Consider the following 18916-nt stretch of genomic DNA (forward strand, 5'->3'; position numbering starts at 1 on the left):
CATGGGAATAACTACCAATTTTAAATTACTTTGACAAATAATTCAGGAATGTTATGTTCTAAGTTTAATTAATAATAAATATACTACTCCTGCCAAGTTAGGGAAACCTGGAAAGTCCTAAAAGAAAAGAAAACACTACTGTCCTCTTTTTTGTTTTAGAAAAGATAACTCCTTTATGTATGTGTAAAAGTTTGATTAAATAAAATACTAATGAGTTAGGGCCGCTTCCAGAATACAATGTTTTGTGCTCTAAGGAATATATGTTCGGCAACACGCTAAGCACACCATCGCATCTATTTTTTTATTTTTAATCACACTAGCCATACGTGGTTACGGTATTAAAAATCACATCAGGACATTGCAAAAAGAAAAATCTATTCGAAATTTTAGAGATTAATTTTAAAATTAGTTAGGGGATTTTGCTTATCAAGTTTTTTTATTAACATGCAGGAATTATCACGATTGAGAACTCTAGGTATGATTACATGATTATTTTTTTCCTCTACCATACATTTGGTTGACAAAAAATCACCTGGTCTTTTCACTTCTGCTTATCCTTATAAGCCAAAATTTAAATTTTCAATCTTAAATTTAGAGTTGATGTTGAAATTTTTTTCACCAAAGTTTAGTTTTTAGCCTTGACTTTTAGACCGCTAAGATTATATATATATAACTTTTATTGATAAATTATTTTTTATTTGTAAATATATCGTTTGACTTTTTTAAAAAAGTCAAACAATCATCCCAAATAGCTCAACGTGTCATGATTTAGGAGAGTTGGCAGTAGATTCACTTCTCACCGGTGCTCCCTTTTTAAAATACTCAAGACATGTAGAAGGCCAACTATAAATCCGTGAGCAACGCTAAATTTTTAATAAAACACACTTGCATATGGGTAATTATAAACATCGGAATTTAAACACTGATGAGTATAGTCGAACACCTATAACTCTACTATTATATATATACCTCTAGTGCCCTGTTATCTTATTTGTTTGGAGCTTGTGCTCCTGTGCACTTTTGGTTTATATATTTTTCAGGGCACGCGTGCTAACTTTGAAGATTATTAGTATTAATGCTCGCCTGTTCCTCTAATGGAAAAGGCTTTGATGGAATTACCAGAAGAAAATAAGAATAATTCCTCAAATAGATTGGCCCAAATAGTCAAATATAGTACATTATTATAGTTGTGAAGAAGAAATGAAGCTAAAGGTGCAGTTGCGAAATAGTCGGTTTGTACTAATTTTGGCGAAAAAAATCATCTCAACTACTGTCTATATGTTGCTAAATGGAGAATATTCTTCGCTCGGATTAATTAAGAAGAGGCTGTCTCGTTAGAACAAATGGAAAAGGACGGTGATGTGTTGTTAGTTTATCTTTTAATCATTATAAAAGAAACCCTGGGCCTAATTTCTGTACTATACAGTGTGATCTGGACATGTATCTTTCTAGTTCCAGTAAGACAAGACTGTTATACATTAATACATGCATTCAATCTCCAAGTGGTTTCGTACCAAAAGGAAACATTTCCCCCGTGGATCGAGTTGTCATTCTTGATCGAGTTTGGTTCTCACATCTGTTTTCTTTTTCCAATAATGGAATTCAGAAAAAAGGAAAAAGGATGTTGCAGATGCCAAAGGATCTTATGAACTAATTTGGTACAACTTTGACAATTTTAATGGTTTCTATGTTACATGTCAGACAAGTAGTTATCCACCTGGACCACCTTTCTTTTTAAAAAAATCAGTATGCCAATGTTTCTTATAAACTAGCTAAACTAGAGGTTAAATAAGGGTATAAGGGCATTCTACCCACTAGATATGGTTGCGGAAACAAACAAAAAAAACCCAACATGAGTTTATTGGTAGAAAAGTATATCTCTATCTTAGTAATTTAGAGGCTACTTGCCAAATATACAATGAGGTCTTATCTTTAAAATATAAAAACAGTAGCCAACCCAATAGACATGCACGGACTATATCTATATTTTTACGATTATTGGAACATGACTCTAGCTACAACCATTTTCTTAATCTGCATCGCACCCGGTAGTGCTCCAATTAACCACATCAACAAAGATGTCATCAATGTAGCTAATACTCATATTTCTTTATATATATATCCTGCTATTAAACGAGCATGATTTATTCACAACCAATAAGAACTAGAGCTATGTCAAAGAAGTTCACCTAACTAAATATGTAGATAAGTAGAAGAACAATTCTTGCAACAATTTCATTTTCCTTACTAAATGGAAAATCGGAATCCTTATTACTTGGAACGCACATTCACATCGAAGTCACGAATTATAACCCTTTAAAATAACCATGATTACTATAAAAAGAACATTGGAGTCGAGAAAATGATTGTGCTAGCTGATTCACTAGATCAGAAAGAAAGGAATTCAGAAAACACAATGAAAGAAGATCCTAAATATATCGGAACATATTTGCTTAATTAAATTAAGACACGTAATTTCGAGACCTAATTTTCAAGATCCTTGTGCAGTTCTCTCAACTCGCACGTGCTCAAGGACACTCCTACTAGTTGAGTTAAATGATGGTCAATACACCATTAATCCTATCGGCCCAAATATACCAACATAATAAAGGGAGTTTATATAGGAGCATGCAGAAAGGGATCTGTTGACTCTATCGTTGCATGCTCACTGACATAGAAGAGAGACAATAGGAGAGAGAAAAATGGTTGTTTTGTAATAAGCAAAACATCAACTCTTGGTACATAAAACGAAAAGACAACCTGAAAATCTGCTTTGTACGTATGCTGACTCTAATCAAAAGCGCCGATCAAATAAAATGCGAATGAGGATTAATTAGTCTATAGTTACGAACAAGCCAAGTCTCACGTGCGTGTGGCAGTCCCACCACCCTCTCACCCGTTCAACTAGTGCTCTCTAAGACCAGTTTTAGTGTGGGCTTTATAGATGTTTCAATTTTATCAAATGACATGTCGTATAGGTAAAAATGGTGATGTGACAGAGAATTTATGATGAGAGAAGAGTTGAGTTCTTAGTGATGAAACTTGGTGTACACAATTATCTAAAGTATGGAAGTGATTTGAAACCTCCATTGAGAGTAATTCGTTTTATCTCTATAAATTAGATTAACTCCTATTGATCACTTGGATGCAACATTTAAGTAATAGGTTAGCCTATGAAACCGTGAAGTGAAATTTTTACGGTGAGACCCAACCCATTACCGGTGGGAATCCGTGATTGAATCCATTTTATACCCAAAACTTTCTAACTCACCCAAGCTAACCCAAACGTCCAGGGTTGTGTTCTTTTAGACAATCTGTTCCTCAGATTTTTGCGTATACGCTTTCCAAACTGTTTAATGGTATTTTTTGCAGAAAGTTTCTATATAAGAAGATAATCATATTACATTTTAATGCAGAATTTTAATTTTTTAATAGTCAATTTCATTGTTTATAGCACGAAATAACTATCCCAATAATTAAATAAACGTTCATTGTTCATCTAATAAAAGAACGCATATCAAAGCCATTCCAACATACTATCTACGTTAACCCATTTCCACCCACCCAAAGCTTAACTCAAGTTGAAACCCAACCCATTAGCAAGTCTATTATTTTTAAAAGAGTAAAGTACATGCCCGGTTCTTAAATTTGTGGCGCGGTATCACTTAGGTCCATGAACTTAGAAAAATACACGTTTAGATCCATGAACTCGGTTTAACGTCTAAAATCATGGATCTGGATGGTACATTAAAATGAGTTCATGGAACTGGATGATACAGTTAGAACAAGTTCATGGACCTGGATGGTACATTAAAACAAGTTCATGGACCTAAACATATATTTTCTAAGTTTATGGACCTAAGTGGTACCGCACCATAAGTTTAAGAACCGGCAAATTTCTTACTAGGAAATAGAGTGAAAAGTTCAGGTGCATTCGGAAAAAAAAAAAAGGAAAGGCCCACTCTGCGTTCGAACTTCGAAGAGAAAAATGAAAAGCCCACACTCTCTTCTGGACTTTAGACGGGATTATCCAGCTTCTCTAATTTAAACCTACATAAACGGTTCATGGGCCTAATCTCGCCTTCATCAAAACAGGCCGGGCCTTTTAAGTCCTCAACCACACATGGCTATCGCCTTCAACCGTAAGACCCTCCGGCCAAGCGCCGTCAGAGCCGACGGCGGCGGCGCCCGACCACCACCTCCTCCGCCTCCGGCCTCCCGGTCTTCCTCGCTGACCTAACACCGTAGCCGGTAGAGCCACCCATCCTATGCTCTCCCCGTGCCGCCGCGTCCGCCTAGGCTTCCGCCCTCTCAGTTTCGTGTCCGCCCTCGCCGCGCCCCCGGCCGACGCTTCCATTTCCATTTCCACCTCCGACTCCGACCTCGACCTTGAACCCGAGTCCCACGGCCCCGCGGATGCCGCGCTCCTTCGTAGCCGCATGCGGGCATCGGCGGCGGAGGGGGACCTCGCCGCGGCGCTCGACGCGCTCGCCCGCCTCCGGCCCGCGCCCGCCGCCCCAGACTACAACGCCCTCCTCCACGCCTACCTCCGGTCCGGGCGAGCCACCGCGGAACACATCGCCGCCGTGATATCGCACATGCGCTCCGTCGGCCCGGCGCCCAACGCCCTGACCTTCAATACCGCCTTCAACGGGCTGCTCTGGCTAGGCCAGCTCGACGCCGCGCACGAGGTGCTTGAAGAGATGTGGTCGGGCTGCGGATTTGTGCCCTCGTTCACCACGGTGGATAGAGTAATCAAGAAAGCTGTCAGTGGCTCTAACTTTGACCTTGCTCTGAAGGTGTTCGACCTAATGCTCAGGCTGTGTTACTTGCCGACTCTCCCTACTGCCAATGCCATTGTCTCGATTCTATTGAAAAGTGGTGGAGCTGAGACTGCATATGAGGTTTTCATGGTGCTTGTAAATAGAAAGTTTGTGCCAGATGTCTATATGTACAACCAAATTCTGTTTGGCCTGTGTAAATCGGGTTGCAGCAACAAGGCGTTGGTTCTGTTCTGTAACTTGAAGAAGAGAGGACTCCCTCTAAACGTGTATTCATATACAGCATTGGTTTTTGGATTCTGCAAAGAGAAGATGTTGGCTGAAGCATACAGAGTATTGGAGATGATGTGCAATGAAGGGTGCAAACCGTCTGTTGTAACATATACTGTAGTTGTGAATTTCCTCTGTAAAGATGGGAAGACTGATGATGCGATGCATATTTTCAGGATGGCATGCAAAAGAGGCTGTTGTCTTGATAGCACCATATGCAATGTGCTACTCCATGCACTCTGCTGTGAAGATAAAATTTTGGAAGCTCGTGTGATCATCGATGTGATGGAGGAGACAGGTTTGATCCCTGACTATTTCACCATTTCTTCTCTGGCTGCTGGCTTTCTGAAAGCTGGGCATGTCAAGACCTGTCAGAATTTTGTACGAATGGTATGTAACAGGGGCAATCTTGTTGATATTGTCACTTGGAATATATACCTCCATAGCTTATGCTGTGATGGCCAGGTTAAGAAAGCATTATCTTTGGTTAGTGGAATGATGGAGAGAGGACTTTTACCATCTACTTCAACATGTAACACAATACTGAAAGGATTCTGTATGGAGCTGGATCTTCAGAGGGCATTGCAGATGTTGGACTATTTTAGCTCTACTGGTGTTCTCTATGATTCGGTCTCCTTCAACACTATCCTCTCTGCAGCCTGCAGGCAGCAGAATGCTTCAGTTATCCATATTGTTCTCTATCGTATGAATGTAGAAGGGATAAACCTTGATGCCATCAGTATGACATGCTTACTCCGATACTTCCACAGATGTGGGAAGTTTTCACAGATGTGGGAAGTTTGCTGAAAGTGTTAGCCTTGTTGAGAGTATGCTAATTGAGGGCAGCCAACTTCTTGTGCATGGTACTTGAGGACATCAACAAAGTTTATGGTTGGTTTCTTTTGTTGCCAGGCTAAGCAAGCTTGTACGCTTGAAGCATCCAATCTTCAGTTCAGCTTCCATAATGAACACGATCTTGTAAGTTTACCCTTTCCTTGTGAAGGTACTGTCATTGCTAATTTCTTTTTGTGTGTTTGTTTTCAGAATATCGTATATTCAATTACTGCATCAATGGCACAACTCTGCACTAGGCGCAATCGTTTTTTAAGTGTCACCTTTGTTAAGGAATCTAGGATCTCGAGGACAATTGAATTTTGTTTTATTATTATTTGGTTTGCTAGATGTTTGGAATAGCTTCTGAAGATTGCCCCTCTGCTCCTTTTGTAAACACCTTTTCAGCTGGAATTAACATTTATTCATTGTAGAATATCGAAGGAGAAGTCAGTCAATCTTATTCTTCAAATGAATTATGGTGCTGGCATCATTATGCACTCTCATACCGTTTGCAATATGCAGTGTTGACTTGCCAACATTCCTCAACACAACTCAGGATTCTCTAGAGGTACTAACTGCAATATGACTTTTAGTTAGCTTTTGGAACTGGGCTTCATGTTTGACATTTTCATGTGCCATTCACTAACTTTCTTTATGTTTCCAGTAACAGGAAAGGACAACGAACTTCCTCCACAATGTTGAAGTAGTATTTAACCAATGAGGTACAATCTTCATGGCTTTCTCCAATTATGTTCTTGTAGAAGAAAATCATGAGCTAAGGATTGTTTTTGAATTGTTTAATTAATACAGTATGTGTTGTATCACCTTGTGATGGTACCACACACAAAAAGATTGCAAGGTCATTAGTACTTGTATCTCGCTGCAGTATTATTGCCTTTATTTATAGTGTTTTCAGTGTTATATGGCTGATTCCGTTACTGCATTGTTCCTTCAAATACGCAAAGAAAAAAAATATGTGATAACACTTTTACAACATAATAGGCTTAGGGAAGACCTAAGCATGGAAACTAGCTACTGAAACTCTGGCATTGATCAAGTAAATTTATTTTTTTATTATGAAGTATTTTTTTCGTATAAAAGAACGCATCCCCAAGAGAAAGACCTCCCCCAAGGTATGTCAACTAGAAGCACCCAAAACTAGGGCCGAGAAAGGTCAAGGAAGCCGGTGCCCCCCTACACTGGGAGCCGCTCCCTATGGATTGGGCCATAACCCATCCTTTTGATGCCCTGCCCCATACATGACGGCCCACCCTTAATAGGACAATTCTTACACGTCTTTGGGGAACCAGCGTGTAATGTTGGTGCGATACCAGGATTTGAACCCTGTTCGGTACCTTCCCACTGGAAGGTTTAATAAGTTTTGAAGGGTGTCTAAGAACAGGTGTTATGTACAAGGTCTTGACCACTCCAGCATAAAAGATCATTTCTTTATGCACACGATCACAAATCACATCCATTGAATGACTGCAGTGGAAACTAAAGCATATTTGGTTAGGTCGGCATTTCATGATTTGGAACACAAAGGTTTTAGTTATGTAGGATGTCTTCCACATATCCCTCAAAAACTTCTCTAAAGCTCACTTGATCTGACCATGTTTGTATACCTTAATACTGTAACACTGCTTTGGAAAATTCCCTTTCCAAGTTAAAGAGTGCTGCTTTCTATTTTAAAAACCTCTTGCCACAGTCAGTAAATGCATTCCATGCCTCTACTCTATGAGTTGCTGGTGGCAGCAAGGGACATGCCATGCTTTTGTTTTTCAGAGACCAGCACCAGTATTCAGGTTCAGACAGAATGTAAAATGTACCTAACAATCTAACAGAGATCCTAATGCCAATGATGCAACACGACATGTGATGGTAAATCTTGGCAAGGTATAGGTTTGTTTGATTGTTCATATGTTCTTGCTCCATGTTGTGAATATTTGTAAATGATATACTTACTTTACACATTTAGATTTTTTTTATTAGATATTGTTAGATTTCTCATTTTCATTTTGGAAATCATACCAAAACAACACTTTATTCTTTATACTGAAATATTGAAAATACTACCTCCATTCCAAAATAAAGAAACCTGGTACTGGATGTAACACATTCTGGTACTATGAATCTAAGTATGTTTCTTATCCATATTCATAGTATTAGAATGTGTCACATTTAGTGCTTTGTTTCTACATTTTGGAACAGGGGGACTAGTATATAAGACTAAAGTATGGAACTAGCAAACTTGCTTCCTTCTTGTAGCCAACAGAATTTATGATTCAATGGCAACATTTTGGAACCTGGTACTGGATGGTGACCATTGACTCCACCAATTAGGGAAGAAAAATAAATGGTGTGACTACTGGAGACACTTTGTTTCAATGGCAGACAAAAGAAATACAGAGAGTGCAAAATGACAGCAAAGTTATCCACATTGCTATCACGAGATGAATACCACCATTCAGGGGAACGAAAGGTGATGGAGAAAGAGCGAAAGATTCCAGATGTACTGTATTGTGCTTTATATCGTACTACCTTCATTTCATATTGTAAGACTTTCTACTCTTATCTAATTACATTAATTGATGAATGTATATAATTTATATATATGTCTAGATTCATTAGCATCCATACGAATCTACGCAACGTTAGAAAGTTTTACGTTGTGAAACGGAGAGAATACTGTGTCGCATTGCTCAGTTCCAATAATGTGATTGCAGAAGAGGTTTTTAGCCTTCCAAAACAGTTGAACTTGAAGTTATATGGTTTCTTCTAGAAACTTTTCAGAGATGGCCGGAATGACGTGGTTAAAGAACTGAAAATGACCTGTATTATGCTTTCATTATGTTTGATTTTCCATGTTTTCCACTTACACTAAAAGCCATTGTGTTTGCATTTGTCGTACCTCATTACCTTTAGCTGTGTTGTCAAGAATTTGTCGGAAGCTGTTAATTAACGCAGGAGTTTGCCAATGGCTCTGGTAATGTGTAAATCCAGAAAAAAGAAGAGCAGTTGTATCTTCACGCAACTTTTCTTCTTGTCACCGAATAGTTTCTCAATGCCTGAATTTACTTATATCTTGTAGTAAATTTAAGTATCCTTTTTGGTCAGTAAAGATTGTACTTCATTGCAAGCTGCCAAGGTGAAGTAGAGCTTAATGGAGTTCAACTACTACTGATCCTCGTTAATTGCAGATTCACAAGAGACAAGAGCATGCATAAATCAACCTCAACTTTGCCTCTACCCAATAACATCATTGTCGGTATGAATGTATGTTAACATCATTATCGGTATGAATGTATGCGTGTACGTATTGCTGCTTGGATAATGACAGGACTAAATTTAAACAACTGCAGTGAGACATTTGTGGGCCGGGCTTTGTGCCTGGCGGTTGCGGTCGAGAGTGCCGTGGCCCGCCCGGCCCGTTGCGCTGGTAGGTGGACTTATTTCACTTTCCCCGTCACAGTGTCTGGCATAAGAATCTCAGCCATCCGATCAGCTATGAGCGGCCTAGATCAACCAAAGGTCCCCCACATTCCACAAGTGAGCATGGCCACTGTTCGTCTTCGCCTGGCAGTTTCTGCGCGTGCTATGCCCTTCAGAGGATTTGATCTGTTTTGGTATGACCTTCTTGTCTGGATGGGTGAGCAATCGTTTTGTTTTGGATGCGAATTGTTGTGTTGCTTTCTTGCTTTGTTTCACTTCTGATTTCTTTTTCTTTTTCTTTCTTTCGCCTTTACAAGCTTTCCATTATGTTTTTCTCCCTCGGAGAGCTTCACGATTACGATCCTCTTTTATATACTTTTCATGAAAAGCTTAGAAAGCTAATCCACTCGTTTATACTTGAGATAACGATCGCTATCGAACCACTCGAAACTGCAGAAATAGTATTGGCCTATGGCCCTGAGAGATTTGTCAGCTCCGTCTAAAAATGTAATTCAGTACAATTAGTACTTCGTACTATCTCCAATTAATTCGTAACAGGTGCCCCCTTAAAAAAGAATACGTATCAGATCTTAGTTTATTAACTATTACACTTTTGTACGATCAAATCGTGCCGTTGGCTTCTTCCAAGATCCTTCCCAGCTCGCCGGGCGATTCCCCGGTCACGACATCCCCAGGAGGCCAGGACAAGTGGGCAACCTTTAGCCGGGCATCCCAAAACCCAAAGGAGATCTCCAAGTAGGAGGTCATCACCATCCACTGCTCCAAAGCATCCAGCTCCTGCAGATACGATCATACAACATGCCAATACCTCCTTGGTACAGGCACAACTACAACTACAGCTACTACTACTACATTCCTAGTTGAGAAAATTAAACAACAGCTTGGTCACCAAACTTGCTTAGAGCAGGAACAATAGCAGGCTATAAACATATTTTAAAGAGATAAGAATGAAGATAGAAGAGAGGTGGGCTACTAATTTATAGTCAGCTAGCTGCACACGGACTCCAAGATAGAGTGTGTGTATGACATATGGGACCATGTACTAATGTTTATAGGTAAGTATTGTATGAATTGACTATTAGATTGACTATAGATGAATTGGAGCTAGTAGTTGGCTATACTATTGAACTTGCTCTGAGCCCTTGTGGTGTCGTCTGCCACGAACTTCCCATGGCCGCCCACCTGCTCCTTTCGGTTGCCAACGGCATCGTCATGGCCGTTGCTGCTCGTAGATGACAAGGGGCGTGAGTAGGGGTGGACAGAAAGCTCGTGGCTCGTTAACTCGCTCGACTCGTAACAAACTCGGCTCGGCTCGTTTTATTTTTCTAACGAGCCGAGCTAGCATTTTAGCTCGTTAGAGATAACAAGCCAGCTCGAGCTGGCTCGTGAGCTGCTCGCGAGCCCAACGAGTTAGATCAAAGATACATGATTCGCCGGCATTCATTGATTCCACCCTGAAAAGCATATGTTCAATACTTTATAGGTTCGCCATGTGATTTGTTGGTTCAAACTTTAATATTTAGATATAATTTCATATGATTTGCATATTTGAACTGAAAATTTACTTGTATAATCTATTGAAAAATTGTTTAAGTTAACTTTTCATGCACGGCTCGCGAGCCTAACAAGCCAGCTCGAGTTTTCTAACGAGCCGAGCCGAGCCGAGATGGGTTTTTAGCTCGTTACGATAACGAGCTGAGCCAGACCGAACCAAGTCGAGTCGAGCCGAGCCGAGCTGGCTTGTTATCCACCCCTAAGCGTGAGCTATATCGTACACTCTATATAGCCGACGCAGTTGACTCAGCGTTAATAGCCGACGCAGAGGCAGGCCTATCAGATTGGCCACGCGGGTGATTTGACTCACACAACCACATGAATACAAGCACAAAACGCTTAAAAGTGAAACACCGATTTTCCGCAACAATGCCGTCGATACATACCTGGTGCTGACGCCGTCGCCATCGCCGAGTTGCTTGTTTGCTTCTGCCACCCATCTTTCTCATGTGCCCAGCAGAGAGAGGATGACTTCTCGGCATTAACGCCACCGGGTCCCCCACGCGATTTTTCTGGGGCCATGTCGCAGCGAGTCTGTGCTTTGCTGGGCTTGCAGTTTTGCACACCACAGCGTGGCCGTGGTGCTGGTCGGCACAGAACGGGCCGTTTATAAAGCCAAGCCGCGGCGGCGCCTGCCCGCTCGGGGTGACTCGCCGTTGTTGCACCTGGCTCCGCCCTCCTCCTCCCCTTCTCCCACGCCCTCGCGTAGTCACGCTCCTCTCACCGAGAGACCGAGCTAACCAGCCGCTCCGCAGCCTGCTGCAGGGGCTGTGCGTGCCGTCCATCGATCGATCCATGGCTGCGTCCGGCGCTCCGCGGCCGGCCCCGGCGTCCTCCGGCGGTACGTGCACCCTCTCTCTCTCTCTCTGTATGTGTCTTCCTCCTTAGGCTCGTCACGTCTGGGCGGCCGGTCGCTGCTCTGCTCGGACCTGTTCTTGTTCCGCTATGATTATTAGTTTATCACGGTGTGATTTTGCGAGTTTGCTCGGTGACAAAGCATTAGTTCCAGCCATCTGTTGGTGCCAGCCACGAACTGAGTTTGCTCGAGATAGTCGGCCAAGAGTTGTTAGAGCGGGGGTATTCTGAGTTTAGGAAGCCTATTTTTGTATTTAGACATGTTCTTCTGCTCAAAGTGTCTCGCCTTTTTGTTCTGGGCTTTGTTTTTATCTCGTTACTGTGCGCCTGTGCTCAAAGTGTGCTTTTCTTTATTCTGGAGAGCTAACTCTGTACGTTCGGTTCCTAAAATTGAGAAAATTCGTCGAATGCCCATTAGTTTTCCTCGATCTCTTATTTACTCCTAAATTTGGTCTCATCCCCTAAATATCCCAGCGTTTTCGATTTAATCCTTTTTATACCCATAAGTGAGTTAACCGAGAGTTGCATATGCCCATATTACCCCTCTCGAATACTCTCGAATACTTGTTTGCTAGCTTAGGCTAAAAAAACTTTTCCAAAAACATCACCTCGAATCTTTCTACAATCAAATAAGGCATTAAATATAGGTAAATATTAAAATTAATTACACAGTTATAGAGAAAATCGTTAGATGAATCTTTTGAGCCTAATTAGGATATGATTAGCCAAAATGCTACAATAACCAATATATGCTAACGATGGATTAATTAGACTCAAAAGATTCGTCTCGTGGTTTTTAGGAAAAATCTGAAATTTATTTTATAATTAGACTACGTTTAATACTTTAAATATGTGGTCATACGTATCGATGTGATCCTTCCCCAAAAATTTTTAGGATCTATACGGGGCCTTACTAAGAACAACCATAACTCTCAGTAGAAATAATAGATTTATCTGTATAAAACAAATACAATAGAATTATTTGACTAAATTGGAGAACTTAAGTTTAAATTTTAAATAAATTCTAAACCAAATTTGATAAATTTCGGACAAAATTTTCAACAAGATTTGAAACAAAAAATAATTTTGGTATTCAATTTCTCCTTGAAAATATTATCTAGATTTATTAGTTTTAAGACTGATTTAAAATTTAAACTTTGTTTTCAAATTTGCATCAAATAATTTTAGGACTTTTGATGTTATTATAAAGTAAAATAGTTTCACGCTGAGATTCATATTTTTGAATAGGTTGTACAAAGGTGTGAGAGGGGCAATATAGTTATTTTAGAAAAATAACAGTAACTCATATAATTAAGATATAGAGGATCAAAACAAAAACTCACGGTGTATAAAGGTCGAGACAAAATTCAAGGTATCAAACGGATTGAGGGAAAACTCATAGTCACATAAGAATTTTTTTTCTCAAAATGTTCCTTTTAAAAACAAATTAAGATTCGATTGTGGGTTAAGAAAATTGCTTTAAGCCGAGTGATTTTACAGTAAAATTTGATTCTCTCAGCTAGGATGTACATTAATCTTAGAGACGGTAATATTTCTCCTTTTCAAGTTACCTTCGAGCTGAATAATTAAGGTGTTGCCCAGAAGTAGGATCACAAACTACACCTCTAGGTTCTTGGGCTAGTAGATCTTGATCGGAAAGTTCGTAGCAGCAACTGTTGATTATTCAAGAAACTGAAAAAGATGCCATTTGTGTGTGTGTGTCTAAGACGCCCTAATATGACCACCATTGCACATTAACGCCTTGTTGAATAGACCATGTTGATGCACTCATGCACGTAGGGACAACGGACTGAGTTGACTATGGATGAAGTGATGAACTTGTGCTTGAAAATGACACTCCAAGTTGATATTGCTTATTTAGTTGCTCTAAACTTCTTAAATGCTGATAAATTACAGTCCATGTGCTATGGTTAGACGTCTTTATCTGTCATGATGCTTTCAGACTCTAGTAATCTGCAAAGTGTTTTTTTATAACCCTTGTGACAAATATTTTAAAGTCACATATCTTTCCATCTTTTTTATTGGATATCTACGCGTACTCCTACAATAAACAACTTCAGTGCCTGTTGGTCACTCCTATCTCCCATCTGTTACGTGTACCTAACCAGCACAACATTTGGGACACTGATGAGCCTCACACATCAATGCCGGTCTAGGGAGCCCATATTAAGGTTGACGAGCCACGGGAAGAAAAAAAAAATGAGCCGGCTAGTCCAAATCACATACGCATGCCTAGCTAGCTGAATACACAATTCCAAATGCCCAACCTATCACAAATCCAAATCAACAACTCACAAATCAATACAGATTGATGTACACCCTCATAAACCAGGTCGGCTCTCTCTTTGGTGCCAGTTCACCCAAAAACTAACATTGATGACTACTCAGCAGAGCCGGTGCATAATAAAAATCGGCATTGATGAGTAATCTTTCTATAAGTATGGGTCGTGTTCGTTGCTCCCTCTAAGTTAACTTATCCCTTTGTTTTCCACATGTATGTTTTCCAAATTACTAAACGGTGTATTTTTTACAAAAATTTTCTATAGAAAAGTTGTTTTAAAAATCATATTAATCTATTTTATATTTTTTAATTATCATTAATTAATTAATCATATACTAATCTATTATTACGTTTTTCATACCGGGGTAAGTTAACTTACCTTCCTCCAAACGAACACGGCCTTAGTTCTTGGTCATATTAGACGCGAAATAGGTAGGTGATCAAGAAACCCCTATCGTTGCCGGGTTTTACCCACTTGGCAGTTGGCAATGATAGGGCAATACAAGTGGGTTTTTCGACCGCAATGCTAATCTTAGGCCTAGTTTAGTTTCTAAAATATTTTTCTAAAAATATCACATCAAATTTTTAGATATCTAAATAAAGTATTAAACATAGATAAATCAAAAAACTAATTACATAGTTATGAAAGAAATCTTGAGACGAATCTTTTAAGCCTAATTAGCCCATGATTAGTCATAAGTGCTACAGTAACCAACATGTGCTAATGATGGATTAATTAGCCTCAAAAGATTCGTCTCGCGGTTTCTAGGCTAGCCGTGAAATTCGTTTTTTCATTTGTGTCCGAAAACCCCTTCCGATATCTGATCAAACATTTAACGTGACACTTCTCGTAAAAATTTTTTCAATCTAAAAGTTTCAGCCATCTGTATTTAAAAATTTTGATAGGCATGCGTACATATTTCTGCTCCTGTCAGTTTTGTCAATGTTGGTGACATGTATTTTCTTTACAAATGTGTAGAGATACAAAAGGTGCGTGCTTTTGACTGAACGGGATGATCCATGCATGGAGGGTTGATTGTGAATTATATTTTTTGAGCCTCTGTGTGGTTTATTCTACTAATTTAATCAACACAGTTGAGCTATTTTTATTGAATGAGTAGCGACGACTCTAGCCAATAAGATTAGAATGGTCTAAACAAGTTAGATTAAACAAGTTAGATAGAGTTTCAACTCCTTTCGATCTTTGTCATAAAATTTTAAGAGATCTTCATGAGGGTATGGCTTTAACGGGGGCTCAAGCCTTTACTGTCGCCATGCTAGATCCACCCCTGCGAATGACTGGGATTAAATTATCCTACCAATAACAGTGATTAGAATTTAGAACCAGTAGAAATTTGGAGGGCTATTGTCGTCTTTTTAATTATGAGCCTAAAAGTCACATACATATTATCTTCTCTTTTGCGGGCTGCCACAAATCATAGCCTCGCCATCACGAATGTACACACTGAAGAAATGATCTTCTCTTCTGCTAGGCTGCTAAAAATCACTTACGTATTATTTTTTGTTTGTAGAAAAATATAAATTATAAAATACTACTAATCAATTAATTAACAAAATACTAAAACACTATTTTTAATCAACAACTCTAATTAATTCTACTGATAGTATATTATATTATTAGTAGAGAGCACCGGAAGGGACCTAGAAAAAAGTCTTCGTATAATCGGACTGACTATATGATAACTCTGTACCTGACCTTTATTCAACGGAAGAATCGTAAGCTAGACCAGTATTATGATCTATTGATCCGCATAAAGTAGACTCTCTGTATGTGTCATTAAAAGAAGATTTAATTTTGTTTGTTACAGTGCCTTCTTCGTGGTATGCAGAAAAACGCTCACAGTATATAATTGGCACTCTTGTTGCGTAGTACTCCGTATGAAATATTCAGACCTATATCAATTGTTTAATCCATGTGGAGCTGATTTGACCATACATGAACATGGCCTATAAGACTGACAGTCCGAGCTCACATGCTATCTTCGTTGTTTGTCCTTTGCTATTTATATTCTTCTTGGGTAACAGATGCACATTTTTTTAGTTAATCATTAAGGTGATTATTTGTCTTATTAAGAGATAAAAGATAAACGGTATATTTACAAATAAAAAATAATTTATGAATAAAACTTTTATATCATGCTCTTAACGATATAAAACCAAGGTTAAAAATAAATTACGATGAAAAAAACTTAAAATCTATTTCAAATTTAAAGTTAAAAAATTAAATTTAAGCTTATAAGAAAAAGCAAAAGCAGAAAATTGTTACGGATTGTGTTTGAAACATCTTACTATTATTTGTACTTTGCTATCCTTCTAGTAGGATTTAAGAATCTGTCAATTGGTTGGGATATTTCCTAGAATATTTAATAATGTGGGCCTCTTTGCTAATTAGAAGCCGTGCGCACACAGTTGACTAATTAAGGATCAAGATTTATTGAGTTTGGGCTGCAAGCCATCCAATACAGACGTCATTGCAATTTGATTAAGCGTGCAACCCTCCATAAAACCATCTTTAATTTAGGTGAAAGCCTAAGTTCAGAACTAGACGCATCTCTTCAACCCACGTAAAAGTACGAGCAATTTTACAGTAATTAAGAAGGTATCACGAGGTACTAAATTATCAGTGTAAAATTTTGGTATCTCTTTGGTACCTAAGTATTCGGAGGTACCAAATTTTATATTAAAATTTTGGTACTTCATGGTACCTACCCAAATACCGTAAAATTGCTCTAAAAGTACACTTTATTCGAAGCCTCAAAATGAATCAACTAAAAATCATTCATCAGATATTTTTCTCCCTATTGGGTGTATTAGTTTCAAACCAACACCCAGTTGACATGTTTACTTGCGTTGCGCCACTTTCACAGGCATGGTAAGGAAGCTCATCCTATCTCTGGCCGTGTTCTTGCCGGTCCTGCTGTACCAGCAGCTCCAGCCTCCGCCTCCAAAGATCTGCGGCTCCCCGGGCGGCCCTCCAGTTACAGGGACAAGAACGCGGCTCAAGGACGGTAGGCATCTGGCCTACCTGGAATCCGGCGTCCCCAAGGACCAGGCCAAGTACAGGATCATCTTTGTTCATGGGTTTGACTCATGCAGACACGACACCCTCCCAATTTCGCAGGTAAATATATATTGGTACTTATGTATCTTGTTCGCCTTTGATCAGACTGAACACCTAAACCTTCTGGTTAGAATACACTCGCTATGTTGAGAGTACAAGTTATCTGTGATCGATCGTGATGAACTGATGATGGTCACGTCATGGACTGAAACTGCTGTAGGAGCTGGCGCAAGAGCTGGGCCTTTACCAGCTGACCTTCGATCGTCCAGGGTATGCCGAGAGCGACCCGAACCCGGACAGCTCGGAGAAGAGCATCGCCCTCGACATCGAGGAGCTTGCTGACAACCTGCAGCTGGGTCCCAAGTTCTACCTCATGGGTTTCTCCATGGGCGGTGAGATCATGTGGAGCTGCCTCAAGCACATCTCACACAGGTAACTAACTAACTAGCTAGCTAGCTTAATCAATGTACTTACTTCAGCTGGCCACCATTTTCTCTGAAAAATTTATGGCAGGACTGTTCATTCCTGAATTCAATTCTGACCATGGTTCTTGCACGCAGGCTTGCCGGCGTGGCCCTTCTTGGTCCGGTGGGAAACTACTGGTGGTCGGGGCTTCCGTCGAACGTGTCGTGGCACGCCTGGAACCAGCAGCTCCCGCAGGACAAGTGGGCGGTGTGGGTCTCCCACCACCTGCCATGGCTGACCTACTGGTGGAACACCCAGAAGCTCTTCCCTGCCTCCAGCGTCATCGCCTACAACCCCGCCCTCTTCTCTGAGGAAGACAAGCTCCTCATGCCCAAGTTCGCCTTCAGAACCTACATGGTAAGCTAGAATCACGGTGGATCAGTTGCATACATTTGACACTGATGTTTGCTCATCGGTTTGCTTGCGTGTCCCCGTCGCCGTCGCAGCCGCAGATAAGGCAGCAGGGGGAGAACGCTTGCCTGCACCGCGACATGACGGTCGGGTTCGGGAAGTGGAGCTGGAGCCCGCTGGAGCTTGAGGACCCGTTCGCCGGCGGCGAAGGGAAGGTGCACCTGTGGCACGGCGCCGAGGACCTGATCGTGCCGGTCAGCCTGTCGAGGTACCTCAGCGAGAAGCTCCCGTGGGTCGTCTACCACGAGCTCCCCACGTCCGGCCACATGTTCCCTCTCGCCGACGGGATGGCCGACACCATCGTCAGGTCGCTGGTTCTCGGGGTCGATCAGCCACCTCAAGCCTCCTGATTGAACTGTCTCCTCCGTTCAACAATTTGCACTTTTGCGGTGCATTTCTCCATCCTTTTAGCTTCTCGTGAAGTACATATTGCTGGCACTGACAGCGTGGTTGATGAAACTGGTCGTGCTCACACTGAATAAGAGTATCCAATTTGGGATGGTTGAGAATTCGGCCGGAATTGTGCACGAGACTATTCGTTGATTCGTTCCCAGTTCCCACACCGCATTTGAAGTTTACGCACTTTATCATGGACTTTTGGTTGATCTAGGCCGCTCATAGCTGATCTGGGCTGGTTGCCTGGGCTTGTTCACGCACTTTATCATGGGCTCATCGCGCAGGGTCTGTGAATATATACTTCCACGTTTTTGGTTGCGTCCACGGTAGCTCCAGCGAGCGAAACGACAAGAGAGAAAAGCGCGGTGCTCTGTAGCACCGGAGACAACATGTACGAGCACAACAACCCCGTCCCCACGAGGCCAGGCAACGACGACGTCATCCAGCGGCGCGCGGCGCGGACGAGGAGAAGAGGGAGCTAGGAGGGAGCACGGATCGCTACATCCGCGCCGT

General features: G+C 40.8%; 2 protein-coding genes across 5 annotated transcripts; both read left to right on the forward strand.

Annotated features, from left to right (window-relative positions):
- Positions 1-4235: 4235 nt before the first annotated feature.
- On the forward strand, positions 4236-9670 carry LOC102706002 (pentatricopeptide repeat-containing protein At1g62680, mitochondrial-like). Of its 4 annotated transcripts, none has more exons than XM_040522922.1 (6): positions 4236-6054; positions 6317-6453; positions 6550-6607; positions 8097-8440; positions 9086-9161; positions 9248-9670. In XM_040522922.1, the coding sequence occupies exon 1, from the start codon at positions 4269-4271 to the stop codon at positions 5856-5858; it is 1590 nt and encodes a 529-aa protein (XP_040378856.1). In that variant the 5' UTR covers positions 4236-4268; the 3' UTR covers positions 5859-6054; positions 6317-6453; positions 6550-6607; positions 8097-8440; positions 9086-9161; positions 9248-9670. The 4 variants fall into 4 exon arrangements, with proteins under 4 accessions (XP_040378856.1, XP_015691443.2, XP_040378855.1 ...); XM_015835957.2 differs by having other exon boundaries at positions 4236-6029; XM_040522921.1 differs by having other exon boundaries at positions 4236-6029; positions 9086-9153.
- A 1789-nt stretch (positions 9671-11459) lies between these two features.
- LOC102701162 lies at positions 11460-18597 on the forward strand. Its single transcript, XM_006652198.3, has 5 exons — positions 11460-11733; positions 16938-17191; positions 17352-17563; positions 17692-17953; positions 18043-18597. Exons 1-5 carry the CDS (start codon positions 11688-11690, stop codon positions 18355-18357), a joined length of 1089 nt encoding a protein of 362 aa, XP_006652261.2. The 5' UTR covers positions 11460-11687; the 3' UTR covers positions 18358-18597.
- The last annotated feature ends 319 nt before the right edge of the window (positions 18598-18916 follow it).

The sequence above is a fragment of the Oryza brachyantha genome, chromosome 4 (assembly GCF_000231095.2).
Source record: "Oryza brachyantha chromosome 4, ObraRS2, whole genome shotgun sequence".
Classification (NCBI taxonomy): Eukaryota; Viridiplantae; Streptophyta; class Magnoliopsida; order Poales; family Poaceae; genus Oryza; species Oryza brachyantha.